The sequence below is a fragment of the Saccopteryx bilineata genome, chromosome 5 (assembly GCF_036850765.1).
Source record: "Saccopteryx bilineata isolate mSacBil1 chromosome 5, mSacBil1_pri_phased_curated, whole genome shotgun sequence".
NCBI classification, from domain to species: domain Eukaryota; kingdom Metazoa; phylum Chordata; class Mammalia; order Chiroptera; family Emballonuridae; genus Saccopteryx; species Saccopteryx bilineata.
In genome coordinates this window covers 47,571,563-47,596,281 of record NC_089494.1, presented here as the reverse complement: position 1 = coordinate 47,596,281, position 24,719 = coordinate 47,571,563, and the positions used below count along the sequence as shown (strand labels likewise).

The following is a 24,719-nucleotide window of genomic DNA, read 5'->3' as shown; positions in this document are numbered from 1 at the left end:
GCTGGCTCCAGCAAGGGGTTACTCAGTCTGCTGAAGGCTCGTGATCAAGGCACATATGAGAAAGCAATCAATGAACAACTAAGGTGTCACAATGCACAATGAAAAACTAATGATTGATGCTTCGCATCTCTCCGTTTCTGCCTGTCTGTCCCTGTCTGACTCTCTCTCTGTCTCTGTAAAAAAAAAAAAAAAAGTGTGTGTGTGTATATATATATATATATATCTATCTTATGTGTTATAGTGTCTAACACTTTGATATTTATTTTCTCACATTTTCCAGTTGTATACATTTGATACAGTTGTGATCTATTACGACACATTTGTTTATGGAACGTCAAATATTGCCATAGGGTTTTATAGGCCTTTGGGTTTTAGCAGTACATGGATTCAGCTATTAAAAATCTCACGTCCCATGGGAAAAGAGAGGGAGATGGAGGATAAACACATAAGTGAATGAATAAATAAATTTAAAAATTCAGCTCTGACCCTGACCAGATAGCTTGGTTGGTTAGAGCATCGTTCTGAACTACAGGGGTGGCCAGTTCAATTCTCGGTCAGGGCACATACAGGAGAGATTTACTTTCATCTCTCTTTCTCTCCCCTTTTCCTCCTCTCTCTCTCTCTCTCTCTCTCTCTCTCTCTCTCAAGTCAGTAAATTTTTTTTTTAAATACAGATCTGATATATGCTATGAATAAAATAAAATAGAGCAGAGTAGAAGGTAATGAGTGGGAACTTTCTAAAGAGATGGTTATCAGGGAAGTCCTTTTGGAGTAGATGGCATTTAAATTAAGACCTGAATGATAAAAAGTCAGTGCAAAGAATAACAAGGCCTTGTGCCTGAGAGATAGTGAACAAGAGCCACAAAGTTGGAAATGACCCCTAAGATAGATTCAGGGTTTAAATTTTATAGGGCCAAATGGGCCATGGTAAGTTGTTGTTGTTTGTTTAGTTGCAGTTAGTAAGAAATCACTCAAAAATTTTAAACTGGATTAGGGGATCACATGGCTGCTTCATGCACCAGGTGCTATAAAGAGGTCAAAGTGAGGTCCCCAAAACTGGCTAGGACACTATTGCAGTAGAGTAGAAGAGGGAGAAGGGTGAATTGGTTTAGAATTCTTTCAGTTGAGATCATGAGCATGGCATGATTCTTTTTCCTTTTTTCATCATAGAATTATTTTGAGATTTAAATGAGTGTATATATGCAAAGCCCTTTCCCTCTGGCTATTGCCACCCTGTTGTCTGTATTTCTGTTATGTATGTATGTTTTTTGATTAATCCCTTCACTTTCCTTCATCCAGTTTCCTCATCCTCCTCCCCTCTGTCAGCTGTCTATTTGTCCCATGTGTCCATTGCCTGTTTCTATTTTGTTCATCAGTTTATTATGTTCATTAAATTCCACATGTAAGTGAAATCATGTAGTATTTTGTCCTTCTCTGACTGGCTTATTGCACTTATCATCATAATCTGCAGGTCTGTCCATGCCTTCGCAAAAGGTGAGATTTCCTCCTTGTGGCCATTGTGTAGTGTTCCATTGTGTAAATGTACCACAGCTCTGTTATCCACTCATCCACTGATAGATCCTTGAAAGGAGAGTTTGCAGGATTTACTGACGGTTGGCTAGGGCCTATAGAATAAAAAATATTAGGATTACCCAGTCAGGTTTTATCCTGAGTATCTCGGTAGTGGTGCCATTTTCTTAAATAGACATGATATGGGGAAGATAAATAATAAAGAATTAGTATTTTACTTTTGTTCATGTTAATTTTGCCTACTGGATAGAGGTGTTAACTTATGTTGAATTTACAAATCTAGAATTCAAGGAGGGCTGGACTTAGTGTACAGTACTAGAATGAAAAATGTTTGCTCTTTTTATCATCTTGTAAACTATTGTTTATTGTTTTAGTTAATATACCCCATAAAAATTTGCTGCATGTGAGTTTATGGCATATTTTAGTGCTAGATAAAGAAAACAAAATAGGAGACTTTTTTTTACTCAGTATTAAAATTAAAAGACATTTCTTACTACATAAAATGTATATTTTTAATACATATCCCAAACACTTTTTCACTTAAAACCAATTTTTTATATGCATAGTGATGACCACTCTTGATTTTCATTTTCTCAAATATAAATTGACATGTTATTGTTTTGCTTTTATTTAAAAAACAAAATGCATACATGTTTCCTAAATACCACTCCAGTGGTTCAATCATGGGTTCCTTTTCTGCCATATGAAATAACCTTTGATACTATCCATGTTACGTACCTATCTATGTATCACACTGGAATTTTGGAAATCTTTTCATTGGGCTTAGAAACCGGGTCCTTATTTATACAATCATTTAGATACACCGAGAAATTTCCGTTACTTGACTGTGCTGTTTGCTTTTTGCTGTGTTCTAGTGGTTTGGCAATAGATTAGAGGTTGGGTTTTCCACCATTTGGTACTAATTATCTAGGAACAATCTGATTTCCATTTATTACATTCACATGGCAATGTTGCCTGTATTTATATCAGAAAAAGGGTTTATTTTGCCCTCCTAGCCTCATGAACGCCTCCAGAGGATTGTTCCATTGTAAGATGTGGCCTTAGCAAGTTAAATCAAATTTTTCCTCTTGATTCTTGTGTCTGGGTGTTTACATTTTACATTTTTGGTATAGAAGCTTTTAACCAAATCGAACTATTGTCAGGAAGTTAAATGAACAAAATTGTAGTCTTAAGAAATGATGGACTTTCTATTGCTGAGTAAAGTAAAGGTCTCCCTTTCAATTAAACCAAGTGTTACTGGATAAAATTCTGCCTTTACATAATCAACTACATGGCCACTGATTAGACTAGATAGGACAATTTTATAATCTAAAATTTATATTTCATTGTGGCCAAGCCAACCTTCTTATCCTCTTCTAGTGAAAGCTCTCAATTACACAGCAAGCCAAATGTGAATCTTTAAACAAAAGCATAAACTTTAAACATGAACACTGATTCAAGAACATTTGGTGCCCACAAAAAGCGATTACCAGTCCACAGCTTTCCTTTCATAATTGTTATTTGCACAAAAGATGATTCTAAAGAGGTAAATCTTGTCTAATGGGAAGAAAAATATATTCCGTCCCAGTTCTGACCATGAGTACCTGATTAAGTCACTTAATCTCTTCTCATTTCAGTTTTTCTCTTTGAGATGTATAGAAGATTGTTCCATTCAACTTGCAAAATTCTTGTAAGGACATATAAGATAGTAGGTTTTATATTTAAGAGACCAATATTTAAAAAAAAAACTGTGTATTTAAAAATCCATAAAAAATATATCCATAGTCTTATAAATTCTAAATTCTAGAAGTTACTTTTAAAGCTTATTTAAAATGTGATGTTGAAAATGTGCTAAAACACTGAACTTTAAAAGTATGAATCAGCATGGCAATATAGACAGTATTACTAAAACCTTTTTACATTATCATTATATTTTCCATCTTTACTGTTATTATCTACCAGTTTTTAACTAGAAAGTTTTAATTTAATCATCTATGTTAAAAATACAAGTTAAAAAAATGTAATTCTACGTAGAACTTTGAACCTCTACTATTTTAATAATTTTGATAAATTATATTTTAACCTTAAAGTTGTTTTACATTTTTAAAAGGGTCTTTGAAGGTTTATGTCACCAAAACAACAGTATAAGATGTTGGTATCATTGTAACACTTTTATAGAAAAGTTTAATCTTTAATTCAATATTTTTGTTTAAATGTATAAAACATTTACTGATATAATCCAAACCTTAAAACATTTTATTTGGTAAAGCTCAAAGTTGAAATAGTCACCATTGCCTAAAAGTATCAAGCTACTACCTACTGAAAGAGCTACCAAATTATAGGCACAATGAATCTCAAATATGTGTACTCATCATTAATGTCTTAACAACATAACTTCTGCATAAGCAACAGTAATGTTTGAGCATAGAATTCCTCTTTCTCAAAAGTATAATAATTCAGATTCTTTGTATCTTCCTAAATACCAAAGCACTGGGAACTATGTGTATCACTAATTAAATAGTGATACCATGAACTTCTGTGGGAAAGTTTAAAATTTTTGGTGTGTAGCTATTTGCAAAAATATTTACAAAACGCCTAAAATAAAAATATCAAACTAGTATAATCTAAACTCTCTAATTTCTTAGAAAAATAAATATCCTCAACCAATTAATAATGGCAGCTTAAAAAAATAACTAATTCTTTTTTTTTTTCTTTTGTATCTCATTCTATTTTTTTTTTTTTTTTTTTTTTTGTGACAGAGACAGAGAGACAGAGAGAGGAACAGATAGGGACAAACAGGAAGGGAAATAGATGAGAAGCATCAATTTTTCGTTGTGGCTTATTAATTTCCTTAGTTGTTCATTGATTGCTTTCTCATATGTGCCTTGACTGGGGGGCTCCAGCAGAGCAAGTGACCCCTTGCTCAAGCCAGCGACCTTGGGCTTCAAGCCAGCAACCTTTAGGTTCTAAGCCAGTGACCATGGGGTCATGTCTGTGACCCCACGCTCAAGCTGGTGAGCCTGTGCTCAAGCCAGATGAGCCCACACTCAAGATGATGACCTTGGGGTTTTCAACCTGGGTCCTCTGCATCCCAGTTCGATGCTCCATCCTCTGTGCCACCGCCTGGTCAGGCTTATTGGCATATTCTTATTCTTATTTAATAGGCTTAATAATTCCATATGGAATTAAAAAGTACTGAAATATGTCCATACATGTAAGTATGCTTGGCTTAGATTTCATTTTTTTTTTTTTTTGTCTTTTTCTTAAGCTGGAAACTGGAGGCAGTCAGACAGACTCCCACATGTGCCCGACCGGGATCCACCCGGCATGCCCACCAGGGGGCGATGCTCTGCCCATCCGGGGCGTCGCTCTGTCTTGACCAGAGCCACTCTAGCGCCTGGGGCAGAGGCCAAGGAGCCATCCCCAGCGCCAGGACCATCTTTTGCTCCAATGGAGCCTCGGCTGCGGGAGGGGAAGAGAGAGACAGAGGAAGGAGATGGGGAGGGGTGGAGAAGCAGATGGGCGCTTCTCCTGTGTGCCCTGGCCAGGAATCGAACCCGAGACTCCTGCATGCCAGGCCAATGCTCTACCACTGAGCCAACCAGCCAGGGCCAGATTTCATTCTTTTAAAGAAACAGATGTAACATCAAATTTCTTGACTTGAATTGTTTCTAATTTAAGAATCACAAATTCAAATGTCAACAGAGCCCATGCTGTGACATAAATGTGAAATAGACATGTGTTGGTAGTGTTTAATTTGAAAGAATATGCTCCATTTAAGAGGCACATCAGGTACTCAATACAAGTCAGTTATTTTCATGCAAGTTTGTAAACCTACTTTTTAGATTTTCTAAGTTCACAAGAAAAGTTCTTGATTTGAATGTTCAGTCTCTTAATATTTACCTGCAAGCAACTGAGTCAGTATTAAAAAAGACTTATGTGGGCCCTGGCCGGTTGGCTCAGTGGTAGAGCGTCGGCCTGGCGTGCGGGGGACCTGGGTTCGATTCCTGGCCAGGGCACATAGGAGAAGTGCCCATTTGCTTCTCCACCCCCCCCCCTTCCTCTCTGTCTCTCTCTTCCCCTCCAGCAGCCGAGGCTCCATTGGAGTGGGGATGGCCCGGGCGCTGGGGATGGCTCCTTGGCCTCTGCCCCAGGTGTTAGAGTGGCTCTGGTTGCTGCAGAGCGACATCCTGGAGGGGCAGAGCATCGCTCCCTGGTGGGCAGAGCATCGCCCCTGGTGGGCGTGCCGGGTGGATCCCGGTCGGGTGCATGCGGGAGTCTGTCTGACTGTCTCTCCCCGTTTCCAGCTTCAGGAAAAAAAAAAAAAAAAAAAGACTTGTGTGACCCAAAGAAAAAAATGCCAAATCTAGATTAATGATGACCCAACAGAAATCTGTGATACTTAGATAATGTTAGCGTTGAAACCTGTATAGTTTGGCAAATCATGTCATCCCAATACATTTTTAATTAATTAATTGTAAAAATCTTTAGATACCAAAAACTATTGATAGCTATCTACCGTATTTCCCCATGTATAAGATGCTCCCATGTATAAGATGCACTTTAATTTTGGGGCCTGAAATTTGAAAAAAAAAGGTATTACATAAAGTTACTAAACTCAAATTTAATTTATTATAAAATTCATACAACTCCTCATCACTGTCAAAACTCTCATCCGAGGACCTTCTGCTCGTAGCTTTTAGGCATCTTTTGGGCAGGTCTGGTGTATGTACGCTTGGTTAGTCCATCCCGTTTCATGAACCTAAAGCACCAATTGTGTCCTTTGAAATCAGTAATTTCTTTTTCATCAGCAATTCTTCTTGCCTAATGCTGAACCATCATTGTGGACACAGGAATTCCAATTGCCCTTTGCTCTTAATCCATATCTTCAATGTCCTCTCTAAATCAGGCCATTTTGCAGACTTGCCTCTCATGGCCTTCTTCTGCCGTGGCATTTTCAGTAGGGTTTCTTCTTCCCCTAACCAGTATGAGATTGACTTCTCAGTTGGAGGAGGACCAAACTTATGTTCAGCAGCACACTTTCCATTCACTTTTGCAAAATGGATCACTTTTAACTTGAAGTCAGCACTGTACAAAAATCTTTTCTGAGCGATTTCTGGGCAGAACGTGGCAAAATGTAACCTACCATAATATACTGGTAACAAGTGCGAAACAATGAGCGCAAAGACAACAAACACGAAAAAGCTGGAAATGCAAGTAAAAATATCTACAATGAAAGCAAAAATAAGCATGAAAAAGCAGGAAATGCAAGTAAAAAAAATATCTACAACCACTGCCTAAGACGCACTCAGGTTTTAGACCACAATTTCTTCGGAAAAGGGTGCATCTTATACATGGGGAAATATGGTATGCTTTACCGTTTTGAAAATAAATATACCTTTAAATTGGAATATTTAAATATTTAGTTATTTTCATTTTATATACATTCTTCATTTGTATATTTGTATAGCTGTATCTTCGTAGAGGAGGTAGATGCATAATGTTAGTACCATGATAAAATACTAGAGCACATTTAGATTATTTTGGTCCTCAGTTTGTTTTGAGGCACCTGGTAAAGGTATTTTGTCCAATACAAGTCATAAAACAATATAGAGTACTCTCATTTATAATATAAAAACCATACAAGGACAACATCCACCTATATCTTATTGTGTTTTACTCATTTTAGACATTCTTATTAATTTACAGTTCAAGTTTTAAAAGTTGCTCTAGTATTAATTAGACAATAAATATTCATTGAGAGTTTATTATATATTTAGTACTCTAATGAGTTATATAGAGTAGTTTAGTAAAACAATTGTGTTCACAAGGAGCTTACATTTGTCACCTATAATTAAGTAAAAGGTGGCTACCAATCAAAATTATACAATAAACTATGTAGACCATAAAATTGACTTAAAATTATGTATAGATATTATACATCTATGCTTCCAGAAATATGTGGTTCCTAACTTAAAGATGTCATTCAAACTTGTTGATTCTCTTAATTACAATTTTAGTTATAATCTTTCACAATAAGGTTTATCAAAAGCCAGATTTGTATCGATGCCTCAAAGTCCTTATAGTGTTGAAAAATCTCTCCAGTGTGATTTGTCACTGAGGAGTCAGGCTCATGGTGAAATCTTAGGAGTGATGTCTCAGGCCCTGTCATAGGCAGTTGCAAAAGTGTCACCTGGCAAAACTCAGGGGAAAAACTGCCTCCCCCTACCAGATTTAGTGCATAGACTGGAGGAGGACTCCACTTCCATCCCCAGGACAACCGTGCTCTGAGCTCTTTGTACAGCGGCACGCCTAGCCCAGCTGCCTCCCTTCAGAGGCCTCATTATGAAAGGCTCTGACCAGGGCCTCACCTAGGTGCTCCTGCTGAGACCACCTTATCTGGAGGCCTTTAGCACACTTTACTATGACTTAAGCAGTATAGCACATTTTTACTCCTAGTCTGTGGGAGACCGAAAAATCAACAGGGTTTTTAGAGTTTGAATTTCTGGGGGACTGAGGTGTGGGGAACTGGCTTAAGCTGACAGTCTGCCCAACCTCCCACCTCGCTTGCAAAAAGCTAAGCCCTTCCCCACACCTGCATGTTAGCTGTGATGCTCTTCCTGCCCCCCATGTTCCCTGGAAAGACTGGCTTCTTTGTGTATGTTAATGTAGGGGTTTTCTGCACTTGGTAGAATTCTTGGGTTGCCTTGGAAACTGTAATCAGAAAAGTCATTAATTTGCTAATAGCTCACTTTGCCCTATAAAAGAAAGGAAGATGTGGGTTTTAGGGCAGCCTGTTTTCTGCTAGGGCGGTCTGTTTCTGCCAGCAGAGCCCTCCAGACCCCATCTTTTTTTTTTTAAAATTTTTTTTTTTCTTTTTTTTTTTTTTTTTCATTTTTCTGAAGCTGGAAACAGGGAGAGACAGTCAGACAGACTCCCGCATGCGCCCGACCGGGATCCACCCGGCACGCCCACCAGGGGCGACGCTCTGCCCACCAGGGGGCGATGCTCTGCCCATCCTGGGCGTCGCCATGTTGCGACCAGAGCCACTCTAGCGCCTGGGGCAGAGGCCACAGAGCCATCCCCAGTGCCCGGGCCATCCTTGCTCCAATGGAGCCTCGGCTGCGGGAGGGGAAGAGAGAGACAGAGAGGAAAGCGCGGCGGAGGGGTGGAGAAGCAAATGGGCACTTCTCCTGTGTGCCCTGGCCGGGAATCGAACCCGGGTCCTCTGCACGCTAGGCCGATGCTCTACCGCTGAGCCACCGGCCAGGGCCAGACCCCATCTTTTATTCTTTAATTCTTTAAGTGTATTTTTTTTTAATTCCTCACCGTTCTCGCTCAGGACCTGAAAATATCATACTAGTCGCACAGGTTTGCGACACTAGTCCTTTCCCTTTTCCCTCCACCTGGCCTGCTGCCCCCACCCCTTCCCAGAAAACTGGCAGAAATCTCTTGTTCAGGGTCCCCTCTGCAGAGTGACAATATCCTATTTCTCCACTGACGTGTCTGACTTTTGCCCAGTGCCATTCTCTAGGGCAAAATGGGACACTGATGGAGCCAGCACCTTCTTTCTGGCCTCTTGCTTTATGTTATCACAGTAAGTGAGTAAAAAGCTTAATAATTAGTGTCATTTTGACTTGTTTAAATTGACCACTCTAACATCTGGCAGCTCAGCTCTCTAGGGCTCAGCTCTTGAGAGTAGTTTTTCAATATGCTGTAATGGAAATAACTGCTAAAAGTCATCCAAAGACTGATGTTCAGATCCAGTACAGTATTCTGCTTGCATATTGTCTTGTTATCATCTCTCTGATTTATTCAAGATGATTATAAAGTCCCTCTGCCTGTCCCTGAGAGGTCTTACCATTTGGAACTCACTCTCTGTAGAAAAGGCATGATGATTGGAGTCAATTGTTTTGAAGTTTGGTTCTGCTTTTTACCTCATATTGGAATAAGTCACAAAGAATCTATGGACCTTAATTCTCATATATAAAGTATTTATTATAATAAGGACATACCATTACTAATACTTATACTGCAAAAGAATGTTTTGAGGATTAAAAATAAGATGATTGTAGTAACCCTTTTTGGAAATTCTACAAAGTTGCGACTTTTTACTAGAATGTACTCCTACTTCAAAGACTTTTTTTTTTCTTATTACTCTCCTTCCTTTTTCTGTCTCATTACACAGAGGCTCCCTCTGTAATAAATGTTTAGGCTTTCCTTAGGTTCCTCTCTACTGACTTCCTCTCAAGTTCTAGTAAATGGGATATTTTGTTTAAATATCTAAAAATGTTAAATTTCAGTAAAAATGGTCAAATTCAACAATCCAGAATCTAAGGACTGTTGCAATAGGAAAATCTATTTCACTAAACTGTACTGAAACCATTTGTTTTAGTATTAGTCACATTATTTTTCAATATACTTATCCTTTTCATAGACTATCATTTTACAAAAAAATTTTTATATTATATATACCTTTTTCTTTGTTCCTTTATGTCTTCTTTCTTCTCCTTAGTATATTTCTCTGTCCTTTCTTTACAGCCGCTGCACAAAATGTCTGACCATGAGCAACATGAGTTTCAGAGATGCTCATCCTCTTTCTGGCGCACTAGCGATGATTCATCTCCCTGTCTAAATATTTCTTCCATTACTGTCACTCCTGTCGACCTGACTGATTACAAACTATCATTGGGACTGTTCATACCGCCGCCCTCTAAGTGTGGCCTTCCCAAGCCAGTCAGTGAGAGCAGCATCCCAAGACCTCATGTAATTTTCTAAACAGAAAATTCTTATTGTCACATTTATCTTCTTTACTTCTGCCAAAATGTACTATTTATATAGTAATTTAAAAAAAAACAAAACAGGCATGTCTTAAAAAATGTGGTATGATCTGGGGTCTTCGTATGCCATTTTTGCTTCCTTTAGTTACCTGATAACAGATTTTCAAATAGAGAGGGTTGATGGTGTCTAAATCCACAGAAGGATAAAATAGAGCAGGTACTTCAGGACCCTTCGATATGGCAGTTGGGAATTAGGTCGTTCGTGATAGTGTTACAAGCAGATTCAGAAGAGTTCAGTACGTAAAGAGCAAAATCTATATTGATATGAGTTGAGGATTGAACAGATTTAGGACAGGAAATATAGTACCTTTTCAAGGAGCTTAGTCTTGAAGGGAAGGGAAAGCTAGATGAGAGATGAGAGGAAATAAAGAGAGACAGAGTAAGGACAATTTTGGTTGTTTTGTTTTGTTTTTAACTACAGCTGAGATGTGATTATCTATATTCAGAGAAAGATGAGAGAGATGGAAGCCAGGGAAATCGGGGGATGGCTGATTAAGAGAGCAGTATTCCTGAGTAGGAGGAAAGTGCTGAGGGATACATTGCTTGGAAGTCTTTGGATAGTATTTATGTTAAAGTGAACAGGTTGTTAACAAAAAGTGAGATGACAGCAATTTTCCTGCATGAAAGTATGTACTAACAATCATGTTAATGGTGAATCTGTCACTCTTTACACATAAGCAGCATTATTATTCTTCACTGCCTTCATTATCTGTCAATCAAAAAATAAATGTATTCTAAGAATTGTAATTTTAATATGGACCACTCTAAGCAAAATCTCTTCCTGTCCTTATAAGAAAAGTAATTTTCCTTCATTATCCCTCTTCAAAATGGAAGTTCCTTTTTTCTTTATATGGATTGTGTTTGTATTTTTTTCTGCTGAATCAAAGTGATGATTGTTTCAATCTTACATTATGGTCAAGACTGGCCCAGATAACAATGATATTGGTGGTATGATTAGTGATTATTAATTTATTTCACAAAGTAAGTATTTGTTATAGAAAACTTGATAAAATCTTATTTAGGATAAAAGCACTACAATGAATCTAATAGTTGGCTGTCATTGTAGTTGTAGATACAAATTAAAATATACCCTGTAGAAATTTTAACTCTTGTTATCAATTGAACTTATAGGGTTATAATTAAGAAAGTACATCACTATGTTCAATTATTTCTGTTTAAAACTTACCATCTTATGCAAAATATGAAATTATGTTTTATATAGTTTCTAACATTTTCAATTCTCTGATGACAATTATTTCTAGATATACAAAAATTCCACACATCTTTCATGTCTATTTAGAATAGTATGGTCACTATGTATTCCATCATCTTTGAGGACATTGTTGCAGAAATTTTCTATTGCTCTCTTGCCATGAGCATTAGGCATAACTGGTTGAACCATATGAAATTGCCAATATGTAACTATTTTTGATTCAACTGAATTTGTTGTCTTCTATGTGTGTTTTATAGGTAGATGAAATATTTAGCACTTACTAAATATTTACATGAAATACTACCCTAATTCATATTATTTTCATTACAGGCAGGCAATGTGACACCTAAGTCACCCTCCACTGACATCTTTGATATGATTCCATTTTCTCCAGTATCACACCAGTCTTCACCACCTACTCCGAATGGCACACAGCCACCTCCAGTACCTAGTAGAGCTACCGAGATTAGTAAGCTTTCTAAATAAATCAATATTCTTTACTGCATTTGTGTACATTTTAAATGACCAGTTAATACTGTGTGTGAAATTATATATGTAGCTCAACAAGCTTACTAAAAATTTTAGTTACCAAAGTATTGTTTATATATATATATCATATATACATATGTGTCAAACTCAGTTAATTATATTTTACTTTATAATTCAGAGTATACTACTAAAAACATCATTATTCATTATTTGCATTTAAAATTATTTTATAAAAAGTGATATTTTGGTATAAGGTTATTTGCATTATAATACAAAGCACTTAATTATATTTTTATTGCGTTGGGGTTATATTTTTAATGTTTTAACTTAATGATTAAAAGCAACTCTGATGGTAACTATGATAGTGAATTTTGACATTTACCAGAACTTAATTTAAATATTTAATCATCATGGAGTATATGGATAGTCTTAATTGAAGAAATATAGATCTATGAATCCATGATTTATTTATTAACCTTATATAAGCATTCTTTCTTGATATCTAAAATGTTACAAGTAGGCCTGACCTGTGGTGGCACAGTGGATCAAACGTCAACCTGGAACGCTGAGGTTGCTGGTTCAAAACCCTGGGCTTGCCCTGTCAAGGCACATATGGAAGTTGATGCTTCCTGCTCCTCCTTCCTTGTCTCTTTCTTTTTCTCTCTCTCTTTCTTCTCTCTAAAATGAATAAATAAATAAAAATAATTAAAAAAAATAAAAATAAAATGTTACAAGTGCATTGCTTTTCTGATTTACCTTCTGTATCTCTAGAAGGAACATAAAAGTCGCTTTTTGATGAGCATCCAAAAGCCTCCTGATCAATCAGTATCTTGACTGTATTTTGATTTGTCCCAGACACTGATCATTGGCCATGATCAGTCATGATGTTCAAAGAAAACAGAAGAAAAGAGAATTTTACATAATATGCTTTATTGTATCCTGTCTTGTTAGCATCAGAACATTTTCAAGATAACTTAAAGTTTTATCTTAAGGCTTTAAGGCATGTCAGGGCCTATAATTGACTTGCTTTCCCCTGTGGAATTTAAAAGAGTACATTGTACATGTTAAGTATTCATTAAGTTTTAGGTTAATTTGTAAATACCAAGTAATAATATTTAGAACTTTAAAAATTAGTTTATGGAAATAGTACTTTACATAAGTTGAAATACATATGTATACACATATATGTATATAAATTCTTCTGAATATAAATTGTGCTAATGCAAAATTAATCTATAGTACCCATATCACAGTGATGTTAGAAAATGTTGCCACTTTTTTGATACTGTACTGGGATATTTTTTGTCCATTTAAGGGTCCCATATCTCTTCCTTTTCTGCTATTTTTACTTCCTTGGAATTTTTATCATGAATTTACTCGTTCATTTATTTAATTCAATGACCATTTGATTAGCATATACACTAGTCTTGGGTTATAGGCTAGATTTTGAAATATAAATTAGCAACATATCTACAGTGTAGGATCCAAGGTAAAATATAAATTGAAGAAAGTAAATAGATTTTAAAATATTTCGAAGGAATATTTTGGGATGGTTGGTTATTGAGAGTTCAAAATCAAAATCAATTATGATTCAGGTTTTTAAACAAATGTTAATGGGGAAAACTAGAGACAGAGAAGGCATAAATAATAAATTATGTTTTAGATGTCAGTGAGTTTGAAATGGTCAAATAATTTTATGGGATTTATTAATGAGAAATTGAAGATAACACCTTGCTTCATTTTTTAATGTCTACCTATTCTGAGTGCTAAAGTTTAAGAAATATACCAATATATCAATTGATAAAACTAGATAGTTAAATGATTGAATGATAGATAAATAAATAGAAGATAGATAGATAGATAGATAGATAGATAGATAGATAGATAGATAGATAGATGACAGATAGAGAGTCCTGGTTACCCCTGTACTATCTACACTAACAATTTAAGGACAAATTGTTAAACTTAATTTTAATTATGAAATTGTCTAAAACTCTAATCCAGTAGGGTTTTAAGAAAAGGACTTTTTCTTTAAATGAAATCTTAAATGTATTCATTCGTTATTTATTACTTACTAAATACATAAAAGCAGAAAATTATAGAATTTCTCTTGAGTTTCTCTCTTTACTCTGTGAGAACTTTACTAGTTCTCCAAAACATATTTTTAATCTTTAAATAAATATCAGACTTTGTTTAATTCTATATTCCCTGATTGACTATAAATTCCATGAGGAAAAAAAATTACCTAGCAAAATGCATGGCACATAACATGTGTTCAATAAATATTTACTGGATAAAGGAAGTATGACTGAGTGAAGTATTACTTATTAGTTTTTATTTTTTACTCTTGCATTAGACAAATAATTTTAATGTTATTAATTATATAGCAGACCTTTTTTCATTAGAAATTGACCTATGTGATATTTTGTTATGAATTTTAGATTCATCAGAGCTGACCAAAATATACAATAGAGCCCTATAATGTTTATTAATTTACATGATATGTATACCTTAATATGTAGTAGCTTAAGTTGTGGGGGAGTCACGAACCCTTGAGAATATGATAAAAGTTAGCTTCTTTACAGAAAAACACAACATGCCCACTTACACAAAATTCTGCAATGCATTTCAGAAATGTCAGAGATTCCTTTAAGCCTATCTGAAATATCTGGTAATTTTGAGTCCCCACTTCAGAAAATCTATTCCTCTGATCAGCTATTTTTTCTCTTTATTAATTCATTCTTTTTGAGCAATGTATACCATGTGTAAAGTGTATACCATGTGTTCAGTGTGCTTGTGGAATGATGGTAACCATGATACTCCTCTAAAGAAAAGTTTCTCTGTTCTCCAAATTCTGCTTTATTGCCTGAGCATCATCAGAATGAGGAAATAAATTGTAAAAACAATAATAATGCCTATAAGTCATATATAACGTGGCAACAAATTCCCATTTGTTTAGGACAGTCTGATTTATTCCATTTGTTTTGGTTTGACTATTGGTAACCCTCTTTTCACTCTTAAGAAAGTGTCTTTCTTTGGATGATAAATATTATGTCCTTTTTATTTATACAATATGAACCAGAACCAGGAGCTTCTAAACATTTTATATTTATTACTTGTTTAATATGTGAATCTGACTTTCAAAAAATTTATAACTGGAGAAGCAAGAATAATGAGATAAAAGTGTTATATAGAGGATATGGCAGAACTCAGGCAGCATAAATATTATTTCTTACATTGCATCGAATTTAGAGAACAAGTTATCATTTCTGGAAAAATGAAAGTTTTATTGTATTAAAATTTCCCATATCCATATATAATTTGATATTCTTTTCTAGTCAATTAGAACTTTATTTGAATTGATCTAGAGGAAAGAAATTTTTTAATCATTAAAAGATTTTTTTCAATTATGTAATTGGTCATAGACTTATGAATCATGGCTATTGATTTTAACCTGGATACTTCGTTTGTGATAAAAAAAAAAGATGCATACTTAAAATATATGTTCAGAGAAGCTTTTGATACTGGGGTAAAAGTTATTTTAAAACAACCTGTCTCATGGTTATCTGGGAAGGTGATATAATTTCACACTACATGAGATGATGTCCTTTAACTATGAGTAAAACTAACTACTAACCTTATCAGTTCTACATATTGCTTCACTATTGTGTTGCAATTTCAACAGTAAATGGAATAGGGAAGTCTAATGAGTAGCACATTCATTTCAGTGTACTTAATTGCTTCAGTAGCTTGTAAATATTCTAATATATAAATTATCAAATATTTAGTGAATTTTATATTATAAAGGCTTAATTAAAGAATTCATAAAATGAATCTTTGCATCCTTATTGGTATTTAACTAGTCTTAAGTCCAGGAAAGCCCAGCATAAAGTAAATGTGGATAGTTGTTCATTCGGTCATGTAAGTATTTCTTTATATAACTGCCTTTGAAATCTAACACACCCAACTCACTTCTTATCATTCATATACTAAATTATTTTCTTCTGTTTAGAACGGGACCTGTTTGGAGCAGAGCCTTTTGATCCATTTAATTGTGGAGCAGGGGATTTCCCTCCAGATATTCAATCAAAATTAGATGAAATGCAGGTGACTAACAGAATGGCCAATAAATGTTTTTTTCTTTTTAATATGAGATGCTATATACCAAACCATAATTTCCTTGAATTATTATCACAATTAAAAACTTACTTAAAATAATTACTTTAAAATAATACACATTTAATCCTAACAATATTCCTACAGATACTAAGGATGAGGTTTTATTTTGTTCTTAATTGTGCAATTTACAATGGCAATAAGATGGTTCGTGTTTTTATGCAAAGTCACATGATTTCTAATGGTTCATTATTTTGAAATCCAAGAATTAAAAGGTCATTACACTAGATTTATAAGATTCAATCTCTGTCTTAACAATTATGAATTTGAAAATTATGAATGGGTAGATGAAGGAAAATCTTGGTAAGATTAAAATCAGTCTCTCTTAAAAGAAGCATTGTAGCTATAGTTCATAACTTTGGGTCTCTTACTGAAAAAGCAGACACCCAGTGACAAGGTTTTTAGGAATGTAGTTCAATCGGGTTTTTGTTATTTCTCTCCCTTCTATTTTCCAATTCTGGATTGTTCTGGAAGTTTGCAGATACTGTACTGGTTTTAAGAGCTCTATAAAGTGGGCCATGATTAGCAAATGTTCTTATAAACACTGAAGTCTTGTGTTTATATTTTTATTGATACTTTACATTTTGGTGAATTTATTATACTCTAGATTTTATCAAATATATATATATATATATATATATATGAGAGTGCAGGCAGAGACAAATTTTATAAAGCTGATTTAGCAGAGGCAGAGAAGGAGTCATTTCTATTTATTAATACTCTGCTTCATTTCTTGGAAAAAATTATTGGTTATATTCTGATCTTCTAACACTTTTAAAATACCTCTTCTTAAAAAGATAATATAAATACTCATCTGTTCATTTTAGTCTGTAGCTTGGAAGCAGTCTTATTTTCTGGGTATAATATTATTTTCCTTACTTTTCTAGAAATAATGTCTGGACTTTAAAAGTTGGGTTATTTAACATATGCTTTGAGGTTTTCAAAGCATATGTTAAAACAGCATTTCTCAAATTGGGTGGTTCATAATTTCATTTTAAATGAAAAATTACTTTAAATCCTTAATATTGATTTAAATTATTATGTCATTTCTTAAATATTTACCAAAAAATTATAAATAATTTGTCCTTGAAGCTCTCATACAAATATTAATTCAAAAAATCATCAACTAAATAAAAGAAAAATAATATCTAATAAAATTTAAATTAAGAACGTTAACATAACAGGATGAATGATGTTATTTGGCTGAAACTAAAATCACCAATATTAAACTTCTGTTGATTTCAGCATGTTTTTTGTTTGATAGCATAATTTCTGTTATCTCTTTGCTTTATTTCAAGTATTATGAAACTTGAAAATTTCACTCAAATGGTGCATGATAATCTATCAGGAATAGTTTGTTTCCTTCATATGAAATCAATTGCTCTCCTTTTTTATTAGTTTTACCAATTAGGCTTATACTACTTGGGCCTAATTATTTTTTAAGGACAAATACAAATATGGACAATGATATGGTAGTATTTTTTCTCAAATGTCATACAAATCATAAAGAGTACTTTTCTGTTAATGTTTTTAGATTTTTCACAAAATTGAAAATTATTCTTTGACTTTTTGAAGATAAGCCTACAACTTTAGATTTTAGTAGGAACCCACTTTGAGAAACACTGTATTGGAATGATTTCATGATTTGTAAGTCAAATAATGTTAAGCTGTGGTATTATTGCTTTTACTTCATTTATTACCATTTCTAATATTTTAAATGTATTTTTTATTCTTTTCTGCTTTCATGGTGAGTAGCGCCAGAGATGGTTGGTATATCATTTTCATAATAATTTTTAAAAACTTAGAAGTTTTTAAAGCCAAAACCTTAATATTTGCATGCTTTATTTGACAAATATTTAAACAGCAATTTTATATGCATGTGCCTGATTATTAGTTGTGGTTAAAGAAATCTTATAACCCATATTTTAAAGTATTTTTTCAATGACTAAGTCACTATTTCATTGTCCACCTCATTGCTTGTTTGTTTTTTTGAGATCAGGATTTACTTGCCAAGGTCTCTTTAGTTAAAGTAAAACAATATTTTCGTCTAAGTCTATGATGGCTTTTGTTATTAATCTTGCTAGCCTAATTAATCTAATGCACACATTTAGCTACTATTTTTTTCTTTGCATATAATGTAAAGGATTTATACAGTACAATGGGTATAAACCATTAAATATATTGAGTTTATAAGCCTACTGAAATATTTGGTTTTTCTTTTTTATTTACAGAAGGAATCACAGAAACATCTATTACATGTACAATTTAATCAGAAATGTTAAGCCATATTTCAGTATAAATTGTTCGAATATTAGATATTTATTTAAAATCAATAATTTAGTTTTTTCATCTGACATAATTTAAACCCCTGGGTACAAAACACCAACAGACAAATTGGTGTAATGTCATTGATAGCTCAGAAATGTACCTTGTAAGTTACAATAACTTAATACATTTAAAAAGAAGCATGGCAAGTCAATGAACAATGGAAGAATTATGCTTTCAGTGATATTAAATCAACTAGTTAATAATTTTAGAGGGTCATTGTACAATAGAAACAGCAAATACATATTCAAGTCTACCTATGTATCTAATACCCCACAGGATGACATAGCATACATGTATCCTCAGATATCCAAATAAAATATTTTAAAAACCAAGTTATTTACAATATGTTCAACATTGGCTTTTCTAGTATTTGGCTGTGTAAATATAGCAAAATATTCTTGTGCTAAGAACAAGCTTTGAGAAAATATTAGTAAGTACTCTGACTTTTGCTCAATGAAATCTAATTGTCTTCTAAGTACTGGGAAGAAATTCTGAAAAGCCTTTAGAGTGATGGCATTGCTACGTAGTGTCTGTGCTTCAGCCATTGTGAAGAGCATTTTTGTGATCATTACAAGGGAATAGGTGTGGTTGGTGGTTTTATAACAATCTTCTTCTTCTTCTTCTACATGATTATCTTTACATTGCATTTGTAATAACATAAGTACATTTAGATACCTGTTCTAAATTAAAGTAATTTGGGGAAATGCTAAGAGATACACAATTATTAAGAGATAATTGGTTAGCACACAAGTAGATACAGTCTAAACAAAACATACAATACAGAACAGGGGACAAAAGCCTTATTTTTGAGAGGCGCTTTTTTTTGCTCAAAAATAGAATGCTGTGTACATTTCATTTGCCAAAAATCAGTGGTGGGATTCAGCCAGTTCGAACGGGTGCAGAAGAACTGATGCCTAATTTTTTGTTGAGTTCGGTGAACCGGTTATTAAAATGGCACTTGTAACCAGAGTTCTCTCTAAGATGGGCACCTGGGCAGCCACCCAGTGTGGAAATCACAAATTGACATTCCTTACTCTTTTTTAATGTTCACTGGCGCAACAGCGTATTCTAAGTGTCCCAGCAATGTTCATTCCGTCCATAGGTGAAAAAAAATTGCAAGTGAGAACACCAGTCAAGAAGCAATATGGAAATATCTTAAATAACAGTTTTATTGTTTTTTTTCAGGTATTAAATAATATTAATAATATTTTATTTTATATTAAATGATATTTTTATTGATATTTTAAACCTCTTATAATCTAGTTTTGTATACCGGTTTTATTGTTCTTAAGTATTAAATGCATGAAATAATAAACTACCTTTCAGTATATCTTTTCTTATATATACTTAAAATGGTCATTAGGGTAGAGAACCAGTTGTTAAGTTATTTGAATCCCACCACTGCCAAAAATGTGTCACATGGCTACCCATCCCAAACTATAGATGTCACTGAACTAAATTTCAGTTCTGTAAGAAAGAGACATATATATATTTGTATATATGTATATGCATGTGTATACCTATAACACTGCCACACTGCTTCTACAAAAAACTCTGGCTTTTGATTTCATTGGTCAGTGTGAGTTGTGCTTTTCATCTCTTTTCTCTAGGTCAGTATGCAAAGATTTAGACAAATGTGGGGATGGAGATAGCTTATACTTCAGTATCTATCTTAGGCAAAAAAGAAGTAACTTTGGAGTAGAGAAGGAAAACTTTTTTTTCCCACTGACTTTTAACTCAAAATCTAAGGAATAAAACAAAACAAAATTCATAGCAGCTGTGAACTTACTCTCAATAAATCAAAGGCAACTTAATTTCCAAAAGACATCTAAAACATCCTAGATCATGTGAGATTCAAAGCAATAACTTGCAACTACAGCAACGCAGGTCTAGTGAAGGAAGCTTTCACCTTGGTGAAGTGGTCTGCAGCTCTGTGCTCCACGTAGTATGTGGCATTGTAGTTCCTGAACGTATTTTACTAGGCTCGGAACAGTGGTAGCCAGGAAGAAAAGGTGAAAACTAGCTGGTTATCTTGACCCATTCTTCAATTTAAAGTTTTAACTATCTTACTTACATTTAAATATTATTTATATTTAAATGGGTAGCGATCTTTCAAGCCAACAGAGAGGGATTTGAGAATGACCAAAACTATTGTAAAAGAAACATTTAAGTCTTAAAACTGCTCAATTCCATATATTTCTGTTTTATTCTTTCTCTCAAGCATGCTCACTTCACATATATTTAAAACTTGTAAAATGTGAATGGGTGTAATGAACTGCCTGGGTATACACCTATATAAACATTTGACAAGTCGACATTTGACATGTAATTTTTTCTTTAGCTGATCAGAGCATGAACTTTTAATTTTTGTTCACAGTCTCTTTGATGTACTGATTTTTTTTTCCATTAATATTCCCTAGTTTAATGATTTTTACTCTGTTTTACAGGAGGGGTTCAAAATGGGACTAACCCTTGAAGGCACAGTATTTTGTCTGGACCCATTAGACAGCAGGTGCTGATGTCAACAAAAGTGTTCCTGATTCATGTTAAATTTATTTTATCTACACATATATCATTTGTTATTACTCTATGACAGATCTTATACATGTTCCAACAATATTTTTTATTATCTTCACTTTCTGAAAATTATTTCAGTAATTTCCTCATACATTCACTGCTGATCTGTAACATTTTATTTTAAAAACAACTGACTGTCAGTAAAGCATTCTGTTATGTTTATTTCTCTTTCTGTTGTAGAATTTGTAACCAAATGACAAATTATCCAAACATTTATCTTGTGTCTGAGTTCTAAATAGTTAGCATCTTGAAATTTGTGTTCATACTCCAGGCTGCTAGTTGATTATTGATTTCCCTAAAGCCATATCTTAATGATTCCTTTCAAAGTCCTAAAGAGATATATCAACGCCAAATTAAATACTATATTCAAACTAATAAACATGTGTCCATTCATCAGACAAATGTCATTTTGTGTATAAAATGTTGTTTCAGATCATTGGAAAATATAAACTTTGAATATAATGCCACAAGATTACTTTAACAGGTAAAATAAAAATATAAGTTCTTATAATAATTAAACCAAGTGTATTTAGAGTATTAGTAAATGCAAGGTACTGTATTAATGTTAGTTATCATCAGTTATACTCTAAATTTTTTATTTATTTCATAAATAAATATAGTGAAAAAATGAAAATTTACAAAACACTTAAAATTTAATTTCTAATAAGAAAAGTTACATTACTAAACCTATAAACATCATTTGATCTCATGTTTCATGAAAAAGCATTTGGAATGTATGCTGTCCATAGTTGCCAAGTCTGCTATTCATATTTACTTTACCAAATATATTTTTATCTCAAAATATTGTGATGTCCATTAGTTTTGATATTATTAAATCTATGGCAACTATTCTTCATAAATCATTAACATTAGCAAGTTTAATTTTTTGTTGTTGTTGAAGTAAAAATCTCATTTTTTCACAAAAATCACGTTGCTGTTTAGTTTAATCTTTAGCATGAATAGTAATTTTTCTCAGTGAAACAAGAACTCATGATCAAAATTTATAATTTGGTTTATCATATTGTAAGAAAAATAAATTAATGGGGTTAGATTGAGGGTACACCTCAAAAACAGATTTTTCTTCTATTTTACTCTTGGAAATTTTCTTCAAGTCCTAAAGGTACATTTTCACTAGGAAAAGAAGTCAAATAGCTTATGCAATATTATATTTGTTTGTATCTCCATAACGTTCTATGGTAGATATAAGCCTTTTTGTTTGTTTTCTGGTATCTGCTAAGTTGTACCTTAATTAGAAAGTAGTATATGTTTCATAAGAAAGGTCTCTATAATTTTGTTTGTCATATAGTATTTTGGAATTTGTATAATGAGGATGTTTAGAAGCCATATCAATGGCTTTTTTTAACAGATTGAATTTGTATTTTTATTGTACTTTAAAAAGCTTTATGTAATAGGTATATATTTAGTGGCCATTTATTATCAGTAGAAGCACTATCAAATACTTAAGATGGTATTTGCACATTTAAAATGCATTAATTTACCAATTTTTAATGGTAATCAATTCTGTTACTGGCATGGTTAAATAGTTCATAATTGGTAATGAATTATAAAAATTTATTTCACCAGTGCATTTTTATGAAAATCCAGTTGCAAATTGTATTTCTATGTAAACTCACTATGTTTGATTTTGCTGGGAATAAATGATTTGAATTAAATTAAACTGTATAATTTACTCATTAAATAATTTCTAATTAAGACATATTCTGAAGCTAATTACATGCCAGATTTTTCTGGTTATAGATTGGAGACAAAAGAAAGACAGAAAGAAAGAGAAAGAAAAAAGAAAGAAAGGGCTTTAACTTTATTTCTTACAGCCCACACACATTTTAGCCTTATAAGCAAATATCATTCAGTTGTGAAAACAATGGATTTGATCCTGCTGGTGAGAGAGGTCATGGTTTGGTTCCTCTCACCAGAAGCATCTGGTGCAATAACTATATTATAAAAATACATCTTTTCAAAATTAAGAGTCTTTTTAGCCTAGTCAAAATACAAAGTGTGTCTTGACCATCTTAAAAGGGTGAATTTGAGTTGTGGCTAATAGAATGTCATGAAGAAGTTTTGAACCTATTCAAAACACAATGTTAGTATTTTAAAGACACACAGGACTCATATACACTGCCTTTACACACCATTGACTAATTCACCAATCCTGTCAATAAAATTCACTTATTACTCTTTATGAATGACATGTATTATGTGGGTAAGAAAACATCTAGTAAGTTTTCCAACAAGCATTGTTGAATTAAAGATGACAGGATCTCTACCTTCAGTTAGTTTATTGTTAGAAAGGAATAGTAAGGCAAATAGATGGATTAGTGAATGAAAACCAATGTATGGTAAAGTACTCTGTGAACCAAAAACTTCGTTGAAAATATTTATATTTAACTACTGTATCAATAAATTTGGGTACCTAGCACTGACTAGTGTCTATAATGTTAGTTATCCAGTGTGAAGTTTATTAAAACAGGTCAATGACAATAATTTCATCTCTCGTTTCTTGTATTTTGATTTAAATTTTATTCAAAAAGTTTTAGTCACATTATGTGGTAATTCATTTTCAGATAGAATTTCTGATAAATTCCATGTTGTTGCATTTCTAAATATTGACTTTTTTTTACTCTTTTAGATGTTACTTAACATAACCATGAAAAAAACTGGCTGTTAATATTTTTCTATTCCACTGTTTCCATATATACTTCCAAATTCAATATTTATTCATGATTTTGGGTTTCAACCTCTGTTAAATTACTTGAAGAATCTTGGATTCAATTTTGACAACTAAATCTCAGACTCCACCCTTTATAAACTGCTAACACACTGTTGAGATAAGCGTGGCTAATACATAATGTCCTCAAACTCCCATGTATCATGCTGGAAGGGCCTAACTTAAGTGTCCTCTTCTTCCTAGATAATTTCAGCCAAATTTACCAATGCCCATCTCATGAATTTGACACAAACCTTAATCCTTACACATTGACTTCATGTCTTGATCTTATGTTCTTAGGTCTACATGTAATCCACTTCTAGAAATCTGTTCCTTAAAACATTTTTGGATTTTTTCTGAAGTGGGATTTCCTTACTCTAGTGAGGAGACCACCTCCTAAAATAATTTATGATTTTCTATTTTCTCCCTTTCAAGTGAATTTTTATGAAATACAGATGTTATTTAAATAGCAAAAGACTTCACTATTCTGTGGATTTATTTCTTTTTATTCTAGTTGATGGATTCCAAGACATACCCTTCAACATTATAGTTAAATAACAAACAAAAGATGGCATACTTAAAAAGGGGTTGAGGTTAAAGGCTCACTTCAAATTTTTCTGACATTACATGATTACTTGAAATAGCTGAATTTCTTATTTCTATGTTGCTTACATTGGGTTTTGTGTCAGGTACCGCCATAAATTTCTAACTAAGAATTTGCAGAAACTTAGCTTATTTATGTTAGCCAAAATTTGGTATTTATTTAGATGCACAATCAAAATTAGTTGAGCCGAGCTTTCACAGTTTGTAAACAACTCTATAAGCACTTTGGAACATACAT

The 24,719-nt window shown here is 33.3% G+C and overlaps 1 protein-coding gene across 7 annotated transcripts in view; it reads left to right on the top strand.

Annotated features, from left to right (window-relative positions):
* GULP1 (GULP PTB domain containing engulfment adaptor 1) overlaps window positions 1-23,633 on the top strand; it is a 269,578-nt gene extending 245,945 nt beyond the window's left edge. For 4 of the 7 annotated variants that reach the window (XM_066280959.1, XM_066280955.1, XM_066280957.1 and 1 more), the window contains 3 exons: window positions 11,914-12,052; window positions 16,085-16,179; window positions 21,024-23,630. In XM_066280959.1, coding sequence (XP_066137056.1) covers window positions 11,914-12,052; window positions 16,085-16,179; window positions 21,024-21,095 — 306 coding nt within the window. In that variant the 3' untranslated portion in view covers window positions 21,096-23,630. Of the gene's footprint in view, window positions 1-10,071; window positions 10,297-11,913; window positions 12,053-16,084; window positions 16,180-21,023 lie in introns of all 7 variants that reach the window. The other 3 variants (XM_066280961.1, XM_066280956.1, XM_066280960.1) reach the window with 3 other exon arrangements.
* The last annotated feature ends 1,086 nt before the right edge of the window (window positions 23,634-24,719 follow it).